At 34.8% G+C, this 16,646-nt stretch overlaps 1 protein-coding gene across 2 annotated transcripts in view; it reads right to left on the reverse strand.

Moving 5' to 3' along the window:
- Positions 1–1,353: 1,353 nt before the first annotated feature.
- LOC123677653 (protein phosphatase PHLPP-like protein) overlaps positions 1,354–16,646 on the reverse strand; it is a 36,955-nt gene continuing 21,662 nt past the window's right edge. The window contains exons 3-6 of one of the 2 annotated variants that reach the window (XM_045614309.1): positions 13,797–13,947; positions 4,868–4,972; positions 4,657–4,810; positions 1,354–4,604 (exon numbers count right to left, since the gene is read on the reverse strand). In XM_045614309.1, coding sequence (XP_045470265.1) covers positions 2,167–4,604; positions 4,657–4,810; positions 4,868–4,972; positions 13,797–13,947 — 2,848 coding nt within the window. In that variant the 3' untranslated portion in view covers positions 1,354–2,166. Of the gene's footprint in view, positions 4,605–4,656; positions 4,973–13,796; positions 13,948–16,646 lie in introns of both variants that reach the window. The other variant, XM_045614308.1, reaches the window with a different exon arrangement.

Here is a 16,646-nt window from a genome sequence, read left to right on the forward strand (position 1 = left end):
AATTATTGAACTATCAGATAAGGGTTAAAATTTTCGGGACGAAAGAAACGCTGTCGAGGAGGGAAACGCACTATCGCCATTTCATGTTTTGACTTGTATTGACAACAAAAGCAGGCACGAAAATTTCCGAATTACCTATTATTATATAGTAATATCTACGTGATCTAGAGTGCTGTCGAGACATTGCGATAGTAACAGTACCTATGGCGGAACTATGATCGTATAAATGAGCCTCAAGCTAAGTTGTAAGTGTTTTCTTTTCATAAATGGAATATATAAAAATCTAATTAAACCTTACCTAACCAATTTATTGGATCTTCAAGATGTGTATAATATGCATTTAAAATTCAATTCATATAATCATATAAAGTTGCAGAAAGTTATTTTGGAATGACTCAAAGTGAACTTAATACTGATAATGAAAGGACATCACTCTAGTTGAATAATTGAATATGAAATTCTCATTCTAGTCAAATCTTCTAAAATAGAACATAAAGCATAATCGTGAATCGTCACATACTTCTCAACAAGAGTTATCTCAATTCATTTTCATAAAAAAATTAGTTTTTTCAACATCAGGTACATGAAATTAACCCTGGAAATCGTTTAAAATTCTAATTTCCAATGATATGATCCTACTCAAATTGAACATATCAATGAATCAATTCAGTTACATCATAAAGTGAGGATTATTTTCAATATATTAAAGTAGAATTATCAAGTTGATCAATATTGCATGAATATTGTGTATTGTTATTTACTGATAATATGAGATTATTTCTTGTATTTTTCAAAATTTACTTATTTAGTATTATTTCCGTCAATAATCAGAATGAACTGAAAATATAAACGATTCTTACACATAAATTATTAATCTTAAGTCAAGGTATTTTGGTTTATAATCAATCAAAAAATTTAAATTGTCGTAAGAAAGAATGATCGTAAAGTTATCATCGCTTTTCTACGTTGATGGATATTTAATTGGAGAATGACAAAAATATTCTCTGCTTTCACTATCAATGTTTCAGCACAACTTTCAATGTTTGGATGAAATTTTTCAGATTTTTTACACGCACATCACTAGTTACTACTTTAAATCTGTTTTGAAAAAAAATTGTGGTATTATGGACTAAGAGAGAACTTATACCTATCAATTTAATTACATCAAACATCCAAATTATGCATCTCAGAATCTGAAGAGAATACGCATCATGTCTTGCACAACCGAGCACAAGGCACAAAATTCTGAAATTGGCTGTGCCACTGAAAGCTGTGTACAGTACATATTCTAGTCGAAACAATTTACAAAAATATTGTATGATAAGAGATATGTGTCCGTTAAAAAACTAGTCGTCAATTTATTATTATTTTTATTATGTATATTATATTGTTTCTCGATTTATTTAATAAATTATTATGAATTTTATCTAAGATTTTGTTTACATCAACCTATTTACATGAGGTTATAGGTATATAGAGTGAATAAATGTTAAAATGAAATGCCAGAGTAATACAAGGTGACTCGATACTCGGTAGCTAAACTTCACCAATGGATTATTCTTTTACGAAAAATTTGAATACATACAACATACTGATATTTCATTGGAAAAATATCAATTTCATTCAGGTACCCCAACTGTTTGATATTTATCTTAAAATTTTATTTGTGATAATTTCTCGCTTTTGGAAACAACTGAGATCGAATTACGGAAGCTTAAACAGGTCTGTTCACTTTTCAAAAAAATTTTTTGAATTTGTCCTCATATCCATGTCATAACAACTCAGATACATCTGAAATATCAATATTTTTTAAACGTGTTGGACTAATCAATTGAAACTATTTTTCACATGGAATTGGGTAAACCCTTATTGAATTCAAACTCCCTACTCAAAATCCTCTGAATATTCCATGGGTGGAGTATGTTTTCCCAGTGTTGGATCACTAAAAAAAAGACTATATACATATGTATGTTTTCTGAGAACGAATGATCAAGGAAATAATTTTAAAAGATAAAGATATAGTATTCTTATCATCATTACCCTTATAATAAAGTTCTAAAGAATAACAACAAACTCTGGAAATGTTCTATGATGAGATATTATCATCATAATGTAAGTATCATGTTTTCGTTGGCAACCCTGTATATTTCTTTGTGAAATTATATTTCATAATTCTGTAGTAGTAACTCCCCAGTACTGTTGCATTCTATCTAAATCCAAGGAATCAGCCAGGCCTCTTTCGTGCATAACTGCAAAATCATACTCTAAGTTATAAGGCATGAGTCTTTGCAAACTGCCAAAGTAGGCAGCATGTGGTCCACCCAGAAGCTTTTTATCCAAAGTAAACCTAGATGGAGACTTTGACACTAACGGGTTGAAGGATCGAGCACTACCAAACTGCCTCGATAAAAAACCTCCTGTATTACTATTTGAGTTTTCGGTCAAAAGTGGATTACTCCTCGATAATTGCGATGTCTTAGGGACTAACTGCGCTTTCTTTCCATTCTTCTTCAAGGTATGCAACTCTTTATCGAATAATAATTGGGTGTTTTGCTCCAACATGTACTCCCAACATTTGAACTGCTCTTCCGAAAGAGCAGAATCGCTATCGTCTTTGTTTCTTTCTTCCTCTCTTCTTGCTCGAAGAGCCTTGGCTACACCTCTATAGCTCCTTCGTTCAGGACTAGCTTTTACACCCACACTCTCAAAGATTGATGGAGTTACACTCCTGACTGATCTGCTTGAAGAATCACTTTGTTTGTTCAGTTGGCTTATGAACAGTTTTGCCGAAGAGTTGCAATCACTACAGTTATGATCACTCTGACCACTTGGTGATGATCTATCTTCATTTAGTAACTTCCCTATGCAATTCACACATTCGTTGTTCAAAGCTTCGCAGCAACAACCAGGCTGACAAGTTGTGCTGGAAGAGAAACTACTTTCACTTTGGTATTTGCTCTTCTTGAACGTTTGCCTCAACTCCCTCATGAGCAAGTCGACGTCAGTACTCAAGATGTTGAACTTGACGACTATTACACTTAAATTTTCCTCAGCACCGTAGCTCTGAGCCAAATCTTGCAACCTCTTAGCTGCTAGTATGACATTCCTCTGCAAGGTGACTTCCCGAATAGCATTTTCTGGACTGATGACATCCCATAATGTTTTATTTGCTATAATCATGTACTCATACTCTTCGTCCAAAAAGACATCAGTCAAATCTGGATCTGGAACTGTATACTGGAACTGTGGATTCGTTCTTATCTGCTTCCTCTGCTTAACTGGGAGAAGCTTTACCGGCCCTGCTGCTCTCCCTAAAATCAGCTTGATATCTCCAACACTAGCTATCTTCATAATGTATTTTCTTGGTCCACCGCAAAACGAGTACTCAGGAGTTTGTTTGGTCTTCAGAATATGGACTATAATTGCATTCAATCCTTGTTTTTGACCCTTATCTTTGAGCTCCCTGTGGGCAGAAAGCATGGTATATTTCATATAATCTGCAGCAGTTTCTTTGACGGTTATTTCCTCTAACAATATCCTAGGAACTACTTTATCCACACCAACAGGTACACTGTTATTATTCTCGCCATCAAACATACCAAAAAGAGCTTCAGTATTACAGAAGGCTGGTAACCTTATTTGAGAGATATAAAGCTTCTGTTTGCATCCAGAAGTTTCTGAGAATCCAACGCTCCAACTATATTCCGTCAGATCATTTTCACAAAACGGAGAAGGTGTCAACGGAAGCGTTGTGCGGTTTTTACCAGAAACGTCTACCAAACTCATAGGTCTTTGCGTCCTGTAAGTATTGAATTGGTGAGAATCGACGTGAAGTTTCGTGTTACAAGAAAGATCCAAGAATTTCAGGTTGGGCGGTATAAGATCTTTTAGGTCTATTCTGTCCAACTGATTATGTGCCAAGTCCAAGACTCTTAACGAAGTCAAGCTTGATAGCTTGGGTATCGTCTGAAGGAGATTCGAATGCACCCTTAGGACTGTCAGGTGTTTCAGATTCTGAATATCGTTCGGCAATTTCAACAATTTGTTTCCAGAAAGAACAATCTCTTCTATCTCGGTCCAATATAGCACGCAACCCTCTGGAAGAGATGTGAAATTATTATAAGCTGCATGAAGCATCCGTATGTTTCTCAAGTATGGAGTCATATTCTCCAACGAGCGATCTATAAGGCAGTTGGCGGTTAAGAAGAATTTCTCCAAAAGCAACACTGAATCGGGTATTGGTAGATCACACAGTCTGTTGTTGGAAAGATTGAGGACTTTCATGTCGGGTATATATTTGAACAAGGTCTTCGGGAGATTTGAGAGACTGTTGTTCTGAAGAAACAGTTCTTGTATTGGTAACTTCCGCTGAATCGTTGGCAGCATTTGTAGTTGGTTGTAGGCCAGTTGGAGGGTATGCAGGTAAGGCATTTCGTTGCAGAATAAATGCTCAGGAAGTGTCTGTAGATTATTGTTGCTGGCAAAGATACATTGAACTTCTGAACACCCTGCCAGCCATTCTGGTAGCGAATCGAGATCATTGTAAGAAACATCAATATGCCTGAGATTCGTTGGAGGATAGGAGACTGCAAGAGATTTCAACTCTGAAAGAAATGTCTTTAGTTCTTTTAGTCAGAAGAGGATTTAAATACTCACTATTATTCCCTGCTATGAGAGAGGTCAACTGCTTTCCGTAGATTATCAATTGGGTTAAGGAATTTCTGGAACACTGCACGATCTGCAATTGCTCTAAAGCACTCAAGTCCAGATGTTCGATATTATTTTCACTCACATCCAATTCAATAAGATTCTGAAAAAAATTGGATAATTTAGAATCATTCGTGAAAATTATTAAAGAATACCTTACTCCGTAGTTTCCAAGAATTATATTTCCTTTCAGTCGGTTAGATCGTAGGTTGAGATTAGAAATACAGTTATTTTTCCATGAGTTTTCGATTTTCTGTTCTGTTTCCTGTAAAATAATAAAAATTATTGAAGGTAAAACAAAGTATTTTCTAGTAATAATAAGTCAATCATTTGAGTATCATCGAGGAAAACATTTGTCAAATGAAATTATCACTTATTTTCCTTCACAGCTAACAAACCGACACCGTAGGCAGAGTAGCAAATTAAGTAGAGACTCAATTTGCGCCCTAACACAAGTAAACTTCTCTAGTTCCTCTAGGCATAAGCCTAGGGCGCCAAATTAGGTCCTAACAGAAATCAACTCTGCAGAATTCATAAAATTAATGTTGAGTAATTGGAGCCCCGAGAGATGAAAAACTTAAAGACATCTCTTTGAATAATCAGTTCGATAATTCTTCTCGATGAAAAAATTTTCCACGCCTTCGATTCAAATGCTTTTCCCTTTACCTGCAACAGATGAAGTGCATCTGACCATGAACTATTGAACAATTAGAAAGCATAGGAAGTTGCACCCACCCATCATTCAAGTGGCAAACAATGCAGAAATTGAGCTGACGAAGTCAAACAATTTGTTGGGAAAATTTGATTTGTTTCCTTAGACACTTAGGCAGGCCAAATTACACTTGAAATAATTCATGGGATAAAAACAGAATTGTTGTTTAAACTTTCAATGGGGGATGAATGTTTACATATACAGATTTCACGGTCTCGGGGCTCCACCAGTGGCTCTTCAGTTATACAATTATTATCAATAATTTGAAATAACTGACTAGACTACAACACTCTGTTGAATGATTATACAGAGATACTAGATACTATTTAAACACGCGAATCACTTAAAAAATTCAAATCTTAATTCAAAAAGACTTTATTGATTGTATTCACAAAGTAGGTTAACAATTTGGATGAAAATATATAGAAGATTTGTTCACATTTGGAATGTGAGGGCGTTACAATACTTTGTAATGAACTAGTCTTTTTTCCGGCATTAGATCAGCACCGATCGATTTATCGATATCAGGTAGGATATGGAAAGATCCATCACCTAATTTGAATTTAGAGGAAGAATATCAAAATGTTTTTTGTGAGTGGAACAAGTTGGGGAAGTTTATTTGTGATATATAGCACATATAGTTAAAGGGAATTTATCTCAGAGGAAAGGAAATTTTCATGAACCACCCTGTATCTCGGAAACTAACAGTCTTAGGATACAAAACAAGCTATTTTTCTGTAAGGCCCGAATGACATGCGTCATTTCTGATTTTGCCAGTCCTTTGGTAATGGTACAAAAATCAAATGGAAAAATAAGAATTTGTGTAGATTTCGCAAAGCTCAATCAATATGTTTTAAGAGACATTCACCCCTTCAATTCTCCTTGGGGGGAATCTCTACAGTTATAATTCAAAATATTTTTCAACATTAGATGCAACTATTGTATAGGTATTGACAGTTGGAGTTGAATGGGGTTAGCTAAAAACTCACATTTTCCACACCATGGGAAAGATATCTCTTTTTGGGAGCTTCAATGGGTTCGGTGAGCTCAGGGGATGAATTTTATTGGCGTGAAGATCAAGCTTTAAAAATATAGGAAACCACAAAGAATTTGTCGATGACATTCTTATTATGTGGGAATTTTTAGAAAACACTACAAAAGAATCATTTGATTGATATAGAGAAAGCTCTATCACACTCAATCCGAATAAATTTTGATAGAGCGTGAAGACCTTCATTAAAATGGAAAATCACGCAAACCCTCTTATAAGGAAGGCTTGCGACTACGATGAAAAAGCTCCTAGAAAACACAAACGACCGAAGATGGCACTTCCCTAGGAAGTGTGTGTTAAAGCCAAACCCTTACTGGCACAGAGATTGTGTGGTGATTACACAATTTTTCTGAGTGGCATATTGCCACCTGCTAGAGCAGAATAAAAATAGCTCACCAGAGGTGAATTATATTGAGATGGAGCAGTAAAAGGCTAATAGCCTGACTGCAAAAGAGGAAGAAGTTCCGAATAAATAATAATTCAGTTGAGTTCAGTCCAGTCTACAACTACTACATATGTGCAACACTTGCACCGCCATCGAGAAGAGTAAAGATTTTCACATCGTTCCCGAGATCGACGAAAAAGTACCTGCAACGACCCAAGTGATTAGCGACCCTTGAAATCGATTAGACAAATTATCATCTTCTTCACACATTTTTAGTGGGTTGGAAATAAATTGAATAAGTGTTTTCATCCCTTTCTTTTATTTCCCTTATTTGTCCTTGGCCGTGAACTACTTTAGTCACAGTATAAAGACCACAACCCACACATTCATTCAAGAGACATTCAAAATGTCCCATTTCTTCCATTTACTAGATCCACTCCTAAATCAAATATAGGAAATAGCTGGAAATGACCCTTTATACAAACTTCTTATGAAATCAAAAAAGTTTTTACAAATCGTCAGCACCTAGATCCAAAGATGCAGCCACACTGGAATAAAAGGGAAAATCTGAGTTCTGACAATCAATTGATTGAAAAAGGATGTCAAATTGTGATTCCAAAAAATGCTAGGAAATCGATTCTACGACGTCTTCATGATGCACATCAAGAAATCGAAAGAACAAAAGAACGAGCACGACAAACTGTTTTTTGGCCTGGACCAATAGTGATATAAAAATACTATAGAAGCCTGTCATTTGTGTCAAAAATTTCACTTCAAAAAGTAAGAATGAGCTCTGATCCACTTCTCACACAACCATTCCAGGACGTTTCAGCGGATTTATTTTCTTGCTTCATGGTGTATTTGAATCGTTTTTCTAGATGTCTAATAGTTTGCCAGTTTAAAAGTGATACTCCTAATGGTAGTAACATTAATAATTGTTCAAAAAAAAATTTCTCTGATAGAGGTGTACCGGTCATATTTCGTTCAGACTGTAGTTTTCCTTTCAGTTCGCGCGGAATGAAAGTATTTTTATTAATTGAAACGTAATTTAATCACCTTTAACTCCCTATCACCCTCAAAGTAATGGAGTAAAAGCGATGAAGAGTTTTATCCTGAAATGCATGGATGACGAATATTGTCAATATCTCTCAAAAAAGTGCTAACCGTAGACTTGTGTTTCGAGCTTTTGACCCTCATCAGTACGGTGAAAAAGTATCAGGATGAAAAACACATAGAGGAAAACAACAAACAAACGGAGTCAACAGCAAGAGCTGGAAGCCCATTTGTGTTTTCCGTAGGCAGAGCCAATCGGTTTTAAGGCAACAACCAACTTTATCAGCGTGACATACGAGTCCAGAAACAACAAACATGTGTAAAGGATAACGAGTTGATTATTCAAAAAACAAAGAAAAGAATGACAGACATCCCTCAAGAAAAAGTGCTAACCGTACATACGTGTTTCGGGCTTTTGGCACTCATCAGTACGGAAAAATGTGTCAGGATGAACTTCCACAAAAATTTCCAACAATTCTTATTCTTTTCTTTGTTTTTTGAATACCTTCGATATCCTTACCACAAGTTTGTTGTACCTGGACTCGTATGTCACGCAGATAAATATAGCTGACTACTTGTTGAAGTAGAACTTCTTGCATCATGTGATGTAGAATATAATAATGAAATTCTTTTTTGTTCTAGGAGCGACTTTGGTTTTCCCTATGAATAGCACAATAAAATCATTGAATTAGTATCACACAATCTTGAGTCAATTTTTCCAACAAAACATACCTTGTGGCGAGTCAGATAAGATGCGTTCTGATAGGCAATTCCATTATCAAAAATATCCAAGAAATACGCTGATATACCAAAAAATTTTTGTGAATCGAAAACATCTGCTCAATATCTCATGAATAATTTAAAAACCATCAATCAATTAGGACGAGAAAAAGTTGATGAAAACCAAATAAAATAAAAATAGTAAGAGGTTATTGAGAATTTTTGTGTACTATGGACTATGGTCCGTAATGTCACTTTTCGAAACATTAAGGTAGGTAACAACATCCCTTGAATCATAAACGGATATATCTGAATTGTTTGAATTCATCCAACTGTTTGGAACTACAAGGAGAACTTCAACAAATCTAAAAAATGTAAGAGCACTGACTTGGCTTCAAGATCTCGTTCATCAATGTGCCTATATATATAGATACATATATGTGATGTAATGTATTATGATATCATTGTTATCGGTTAGTTTTTCTAGATGATAGGATCATTCTGAAATTCGTCATGAACATTCGTTCAATCTTTCCACTTATAGAAACTGCAGCTCAAGCTCCACTCATCAGTTTTGTGATCATGAAATATATTGGTTAATTTTTTTCTATATTCTGCTTGTATTTTTCTTAATTCTATTTACGAGATCGATATGGAATTCGGCGTCAAACTTGAAATTGTTTTTATCAATCAATCAATCAATAAGTTTATTAAGACCAGTGGCGTAACTAGAGTTGACTTTTGGGGGGGGTTATGGGTAGTGGCAAGTTTTAGCGAGTGACCTGAACTGAAGTGAAAAGCGGAGGGAGGGGGGGGGGGCTAGATATCGTTTCCATTAGAAGATTTGTGTGAAAAAAAATTATTTCATCATACAGGCACAATATATATTATACTATTGAATGCTACACTTAATAAACAATGAAATACGTGTAAGAATTAAAAAAAGATTGAAAATATTCTAAAATATAAATGTATAAGTGAAAATTGCTATAACGCTCCTCTATACATTCATTCAAGAAAGTCAAAATTCAAGACGGCGAGGTGTTTTTGCCAGCTCGTCCAACACTTCAGCAGCATTGATATCTAGCTCTCTGTGAGTATTGAGCATAGCAAGCCCGTTCAACCTTTGCTGGCCAGTTGTGTTCCTTAAGTATGTTTTCAATCTTCTAAGAGATGAGAAGGACCTTTCACTGGTTGATGTCGATTCAGGAAGAGTAGTAAGAATTTTCAGGAGGGTGTTGATAGTGGGGAAAACATCCTGATGGCAGGTAGTGTAATTAATTAATTGCCTTCCTTGAGCTAATTTTCAAATCTTTCACTCTCTCGTACCACATATGGAGTTCCCCAATGGCAGCGATGTCACCAATTTGAATATCTTCCTGAAAGAAATTCAGGAGCTTTTTAAAACTTTCTTCCTGTGTTCTGGTGACTTCAGCATTACTGGTAGAGGTCGGTATAAGACACTCAACTCTTTTCAGTACGTCTTGATGTTTCAGAAAGCGACTATTCAATTCACTTAAAAAGTGATCTAAAAATGGCAAAGATAGGGATATCTTAAAGTATGATTGAGGATTGTCGGTTTCAAGGTTGCACCTAAGAGTTTGTCGTCCAGTTTTTCTTGGGGCTTTTATTGAGGTACTGAGTAATTCAGCCATAGTCTCTGATACGTTAAATATGGTTGCGAATTCTTCTTCGGCATTGATTCTGATTTTTTCTATCGTCCCTTTTAGATTAGTCACCATGTTCATAGCATTTAAAAGATCGATATGTTCATGCTGCAAAAATCGAGCAAGGGGTAAACTTGCTCGAAAAATACTCTAGCCATCACTTGCAAACCGATTATAAAGGATGAACTCTGAAGTGCACATAAAAGCTGCGATGCCATCGACGCTGATTCTACATCCTTCCACTGTGAAACTTCTTCAAGAGCCTCCTGGACAGCAGGTAACATTTCTTGAAGTAGTAATATTGAATCATGGTGCTCAACCTATCTAGTTTGACAGAGTTGTTTTAGACGAGTAGATTTGGCTTCAGGGAACAGTTTATCAATTGCTCTTGTAATAACCTCCATTCTTTTTGGGGTGTTATAAAACACACATAGTTTTGTTGCAGTCCCACAGCAATTTCTGATCTCAGAAATTGAACATGATGCACTTATAGCAAGGTTTAAGCTATGGGATACACAATGGACATATATTGCAGTCGGATGCTCTTCCATTACATAAGCCTGTGCTCCGTTGAATTTTCCACTCATTGCAGCGGCGCCATCATATCCTTGCCCCCTCAAATACTTTGTATCAATTCCAAACTCGCGTAATGATTTCAAAATGACTGTCGCAAGGTTTTTCCCAGTTAAATCAGAAACAGTTTTACCAGTTAAATCAGAAACAGGTACAAACTGAAGGAAATCTTCTTTAATATCATTGTTGTATAGGTATCTAACGCTGATTGATGCTTGTTCTTATGTTGAGATGTCTGTCGTTTCATCTGCAAGAACAGTAAAACATTTCGCGGAATTGACCATCTCAACCAATTTCTTCAACATTATATCGTAAATAGCCAAAATAATTTCATTTTGTGTTTTTGGTGAGAGGTGAAGTGCATTTTTCGATCCTATTTCTAAATGTTTTTTCAGAGCCTCATCTCCAAAATTGGCTCTGAATCTCAGAAGAGCTCTGAAGTTTCCCTCATTTTCAACAGGACAAATTTCCAAATTAAGCTTCCCGTGGTTCTGGGCGAGAAGACTATGCTACTTGTAAAAGTAAGAAGTAATACTGAAAAGAGAGGGAATTTTGGTATCTTGTTTAAATAGCTGATGAATGAGAAAATTGCTTACACTCAAATAAGCATTTTCATGTAGTTCAATTTAAAAATATTTTTTTTCTCACAATGATACTTCTGTAATTCCACAATAACAACTTTGAAAAAGCAAAATCTTCCAAGTTATTTTATTATTGTTCTGCAAAAAATTTTTTCCTTCTGATCAATGGGGGGGGGTTACGTCCCCAATAAGCCCCCCCTCGTTACGCCCATGATTAAGACAATTGTCAATAAACATACAATTCGTTACAGAGGATTCTTAATGAATCCTGTGAGTAACATAAAAATAAAAAATTTCCTCAATTACTCCCCGCAAAAATTAAAGTACTGATGACCTATAACTATTCTATAATTTTCAACATTCACTAACTTAACCTTAACTCTAATATACGCATTATGTGTAATCTCATTCTCCACAACTGTCGCAGCAGAGATACATCTACACATAAAATTCAAACTTATTCTGATCTATTATCATTGAGAAATCATGGTTTTTTTCATTTTATGCTTCAATCATTTATGATTTTTATAACAGGTTCAGCACGAAAGAGGAAAGGAAACTTGAAAAATTCGAAAATTACAGGGCATCGGGATAAATTATAATTAATGCTATGTTCAGAGAACGAGCGATTGAGACAATTGGGGCTTGAAGCAATGAGTACCTCATTTCTTCATAAGATTTTAATTTCAAAAGATATAATCGAATTAGAATTCTACTATCCCAATAATTTTGCCTGAAAATTCAAGCCTACTCAATTTGCGAAACACTTTGGATAGACTTCATCGTATATCCGTTTCGTTGCATTGTTAAATAGCATATGCAATTTCCTAGTACATTAATATTATAATTATAAAAGCTATAGTGTTTTAATAATTAATAAGCATCCCAACGTAATACAGGCAGCATCTTCTCTTTCCATTGAAATTGAAATCAAGTTGTGTAGGTTTTCCACAAACGTCTAACGATATAGAGCGTATTGCAATGGTTGGTTCACTACTGCAAGAATCACTATGTAACATATTATGTAATCTTACTTCATGTTATTTTTATTTATATTACTTATAAGATTGTTCATCAAAATGATTTCAAGATAGCAACAATTTTATTCGCTGTGAAGCAGTAATATAAAATTATGGATAAGATATATTGATCCCAATTTCACAAGAGAGACTCGAGTTATATAATCTTTGAAACTCACAGTTGAATAGTCCAAACTTTAAATTTTAAATGGCCTAATGAGAAAAATTTAAGATTTGAAAATCTGGTTAGTTTTATCCTCCTGCACTAGTTGAATATTCGAAAAAGTTTTTGTCGCTTTATGTCCAAGAAATTTCATAATGTTAAATAATAGGATTCATCTTCAAAATTTCAATTTCAAGAATCGGTATTATTGCACAATGGGATTCTAAGATGTGGTCTTCAAAGGGGCAATTATTTTTTTCATATAATTCTGATCAATTTTATATAAAGCTTAATATTGTTATTTTATATTCACTTGAAAAATCTCTAGTAGATAGGATCTTTAGTAGCGGAATTATTGGTAAGCTGACATAAATATTATCACGAAAGAAATAAAAAGGCAGTATTTTGAAAACTCTTCATTATTAGTATTTTGCTACTCTTTTCAAAGAAGTGTACCATTCAAAGTGAAAAATGATTTAATTACATTGAATTATGCATTTTTTTCAGAGCAATAACGACATTCCTCTAAAACGTGTAAAAAAAATTACTTTGAAGTCTCTTTAGACTTCGAAATCATAGTAGTAGTAGCTTGTTATGATGTTAGTTTCGGAGTTACAGAGTGATTCATGAAAATTGGCCCTTATTTCGTATATCCATAAATCCTAAATCAGCAGTTTTTTTTAAATTTTGTGGGTTTGTTCACTTCATATAAAACTTCAGAACTTTTGATGTAATTTTAAAATTTCCACGCAGCACTCAGATTATTGATTTCTCCTTTGAAAACAAGCTACTTTTCTGGAAAGCCTGAATGACCTGCATTCCCACTAGGCTATGGCCAACCACTCATATTACACCCTGTATATGGATTGAAAATAAAGTTTGTATTCATGTGTAGTCAATAAATAATTATGAAAAATCGAGCAGTTATTTCGGAACAAATAAAACCGTTCAAAATTTTTTGATCTTCAGATACAAATCAAAAGTAGAATTTGCCAATTATAAGAAATATTTTGCGTTAGTTTTCGATGAAACAAAGAATATTCCTTGGATACCAATTGAATTTAAACTCAATATAAAATAATTGGGAAACTGGTAACTGTTGATGTAACCTTTTCGTTTCGCCTCAATCATCGTCAACGCCTCGAGAAAAAATTTGGCTACTCACCGTTAAAACTAAAGACCTCATATCCAGCAGCTTGTCTGGAGGCACAGTAATCCTGTTACATGCCACCTTCAACACTTTCAACCTCTTCAAATCCCATATGGTCGAGGGAAGAATACTAAGCAGATTCTGATCCAACACCAGTTCTTGCAGACTACAAACAATAAAACGAAAGTTACATTCGTACAATAACAACGGATGCACAACTAGGACGACACAAGGACACTCAGTCTTGTCCGTTTAAAGGAATTATTAGAATAGTTATTATGCCAGATCGCAACTATCATTAAAATGTGCGTCGAACACTGAAGATGAAAACAAATAGGCACGAGGCTCTGGCTGCCAGAAGGATACAGTCGACTTGACCAATGGATTCTTCTTTAATTTAATCGTCTCGCACCACCAAGAAAGCGTGAAGAGAATGAGCCCAGTTCGTTCATCTGGTTTTCTAGCATAAATTATGATGCGTTGCAATGGTCAGAACAGATACACATAAAGTGTAAGATGTGGATTATCAGTTTAAAAAGGGTAAAGTCGATATCTTGTTATGAATTTTAAAATTATCATTCAAAAAATAAGGGAATTTTTACGCAAATTTAATGTCCTCATTCTAGACATTTAATCTTTTTTATTACTTACATAATATTAATATATCACGATGTGTTATCTCTTACTCACGAAGTATAAGAATCAATGGCACAGCCAGGATTTTGTTTGTTTTAGGGAGGGTAGGTTTTAGGTTTGTGTAGGTTGAATAATTCATTCTATTAGTCGTAGAATGAATAATTCATTCTTTTAGTCGTTTTTTTTTTCATTTTTACTATTAAATTCGATTTTCGATCCCATACCCATAATGATAGTAATTAAAATATAAAAATATAAAGATATTTCAAATATAGTGGGTGTTTTTTTAATTCATGAGAAGTTCGATGGTTGTTGTCTATGGTTTGACAGTTGAAAATGTCAAACCGTGTTGACATTTCTGTTCAGTAAGGTTTGGCAATTCAACATTAATCGTTTAACGCCAGAACAACGGTTTCAAATTGTGGAAATATACTTAAAAAAAATCTGTTTTCGAAGTTCATAGAGCACTTCATCCATTGTACGGTCAACATAATCGCCATAGTGCATGAGCAGTAAATTGAGCAGTTATGTATCGTTCTTTCACTAATTTTACTCTTCTTGATTCAAAACCATCAACATGACAAATAAATGTGCGTATCGAAGAGAATATTGGTGCTGTAGCGCGAAGTAATAATAATAATAATATAGTTTATTCTGTAAACTACAGGTATAAACACTAATCACGGAGGCGTGAGCCTGTACGTGAAGTGTTGAAGGAGACGTCGAGACGTTGTCGTTTTCAACTCGTTAGTCTTTGTCCTTCCACTATGTAATTTTACGTATAGATCTTGGCTTACTTGCCTATAAAATACAATTCGTGCGATTATAACAGTGAAATGACCATCGTTCACGTCTCATTTTTGCTGATTGGCCTGATTTGAAATTGACCAAAGATGATCATTTTTAACGAAGAATTGTGTTTAGTGATTAAGCACATTTTTGGTTGAATGGCTATGTCAATAAGCAAAATTACCATATATTGAAGCCATCAACGAATCGCCATTCCATCCATTAAAATCGACTGTTTAGTGTGGTTTACACGCTGGCGTCATCATCAGTCATTATTTCTTTCCAAATGAGAAATGAGATGCGGTTAGGGTGAATGGCGAGCATTATCGAGCCATACTTTTGTTTCCAAAAATTAATCAGCTAAACATCTACAACATTTGGTTCCAACAAGACTCACCATACAATTCGCTGATCATCAATTCATTGCAAAATCAATGCCAACCTTATTTCCAGAAGTGGTCCTGATAACTGGCTCTCTCGATTACTCTCTATGGGGTTATGTCATTGGTTTGTGCCGACAAATGAGCAGCTGTTGAAGCATTGAATGCCAATATTCGAACCACCATTGATGCCAGACTGCCAGATTTATTGGAAAATGTAGTGAAAAATCGGACTGATCGAATTAACTATGAAACTCATAGCCGAGGCGGACATATGCCGGAAATTGTATTTGAAAAGTTAATGTTATGAAATTTTCAACCAGACTAAAAGAATTCACTCCAAGAATATTTCTGTCCTGATTTTATTATTTCATGATCTTCGGACTAACTGAGAATGTTATTATATCAACCCGACTCCAAGCCGTGGTTGGTTCTTAGTGTTTACTTTCATCCTATAGAGCGAATAAGAAAAAAAATTTACCCTAAAAGAATAAACGCTATTCTACATCGACTAGAAGCTAGGATTTGAACATTTCAAGATTTGTATGAATGACAACGGAAATAATATTTATTAAAGCTCTGTTTAACGAAAATGCTCTTTTTTCTGAACGAGTAAGAAAATCCAGTCGAGAAGTGGGCAAGCGTGATTCCAACGAGGGGGGGCGGGGCTGTCAAGGGGGTCAAGACCAAAATAGAACCATAATATAATAATACCATACCAACCATCATAATTTGAATATGATTCAATCATATTCAAATTATTAAAGAAGTTTACATACATCTGAGCAGATCATATGAGCGATAAATATTACACTTTTTCAGCTAAAAATAGGCAGTCATTTCGAATTCCTCAAGAGAATTCAGAACTGTACAAGAATTTTCCAGGCGGCAGGCAGCAGGCTGATTGGATTGTAATGAGGTGTCGCAGTTTGGGACTGTTCCTGGTTTTAGAATCATGATAAATTTGAAGCTTCAAAATGTTTTGGACAATAGTTTTGTCGGAGAAGAGAGAGAAGAGCTTTGAATATATTCATGAGTAGGGTAATCCCTTTCTCTGGTA

This window comes from Harmonia axyridis, chromosome 4 (assembly GCF_914767665.1).
Source record: "Harmonia axyridis chromosome 4, icHarAxyr1.1, whole genome shotgun sequence".
In the NCBI taxonomy this organism is placed as follows: Eukaryota; Metazoa; Arthropoda; class Insecta; order Coleoptera; family Coccinellidae; genus Harmonia; species Harmonia axyridis.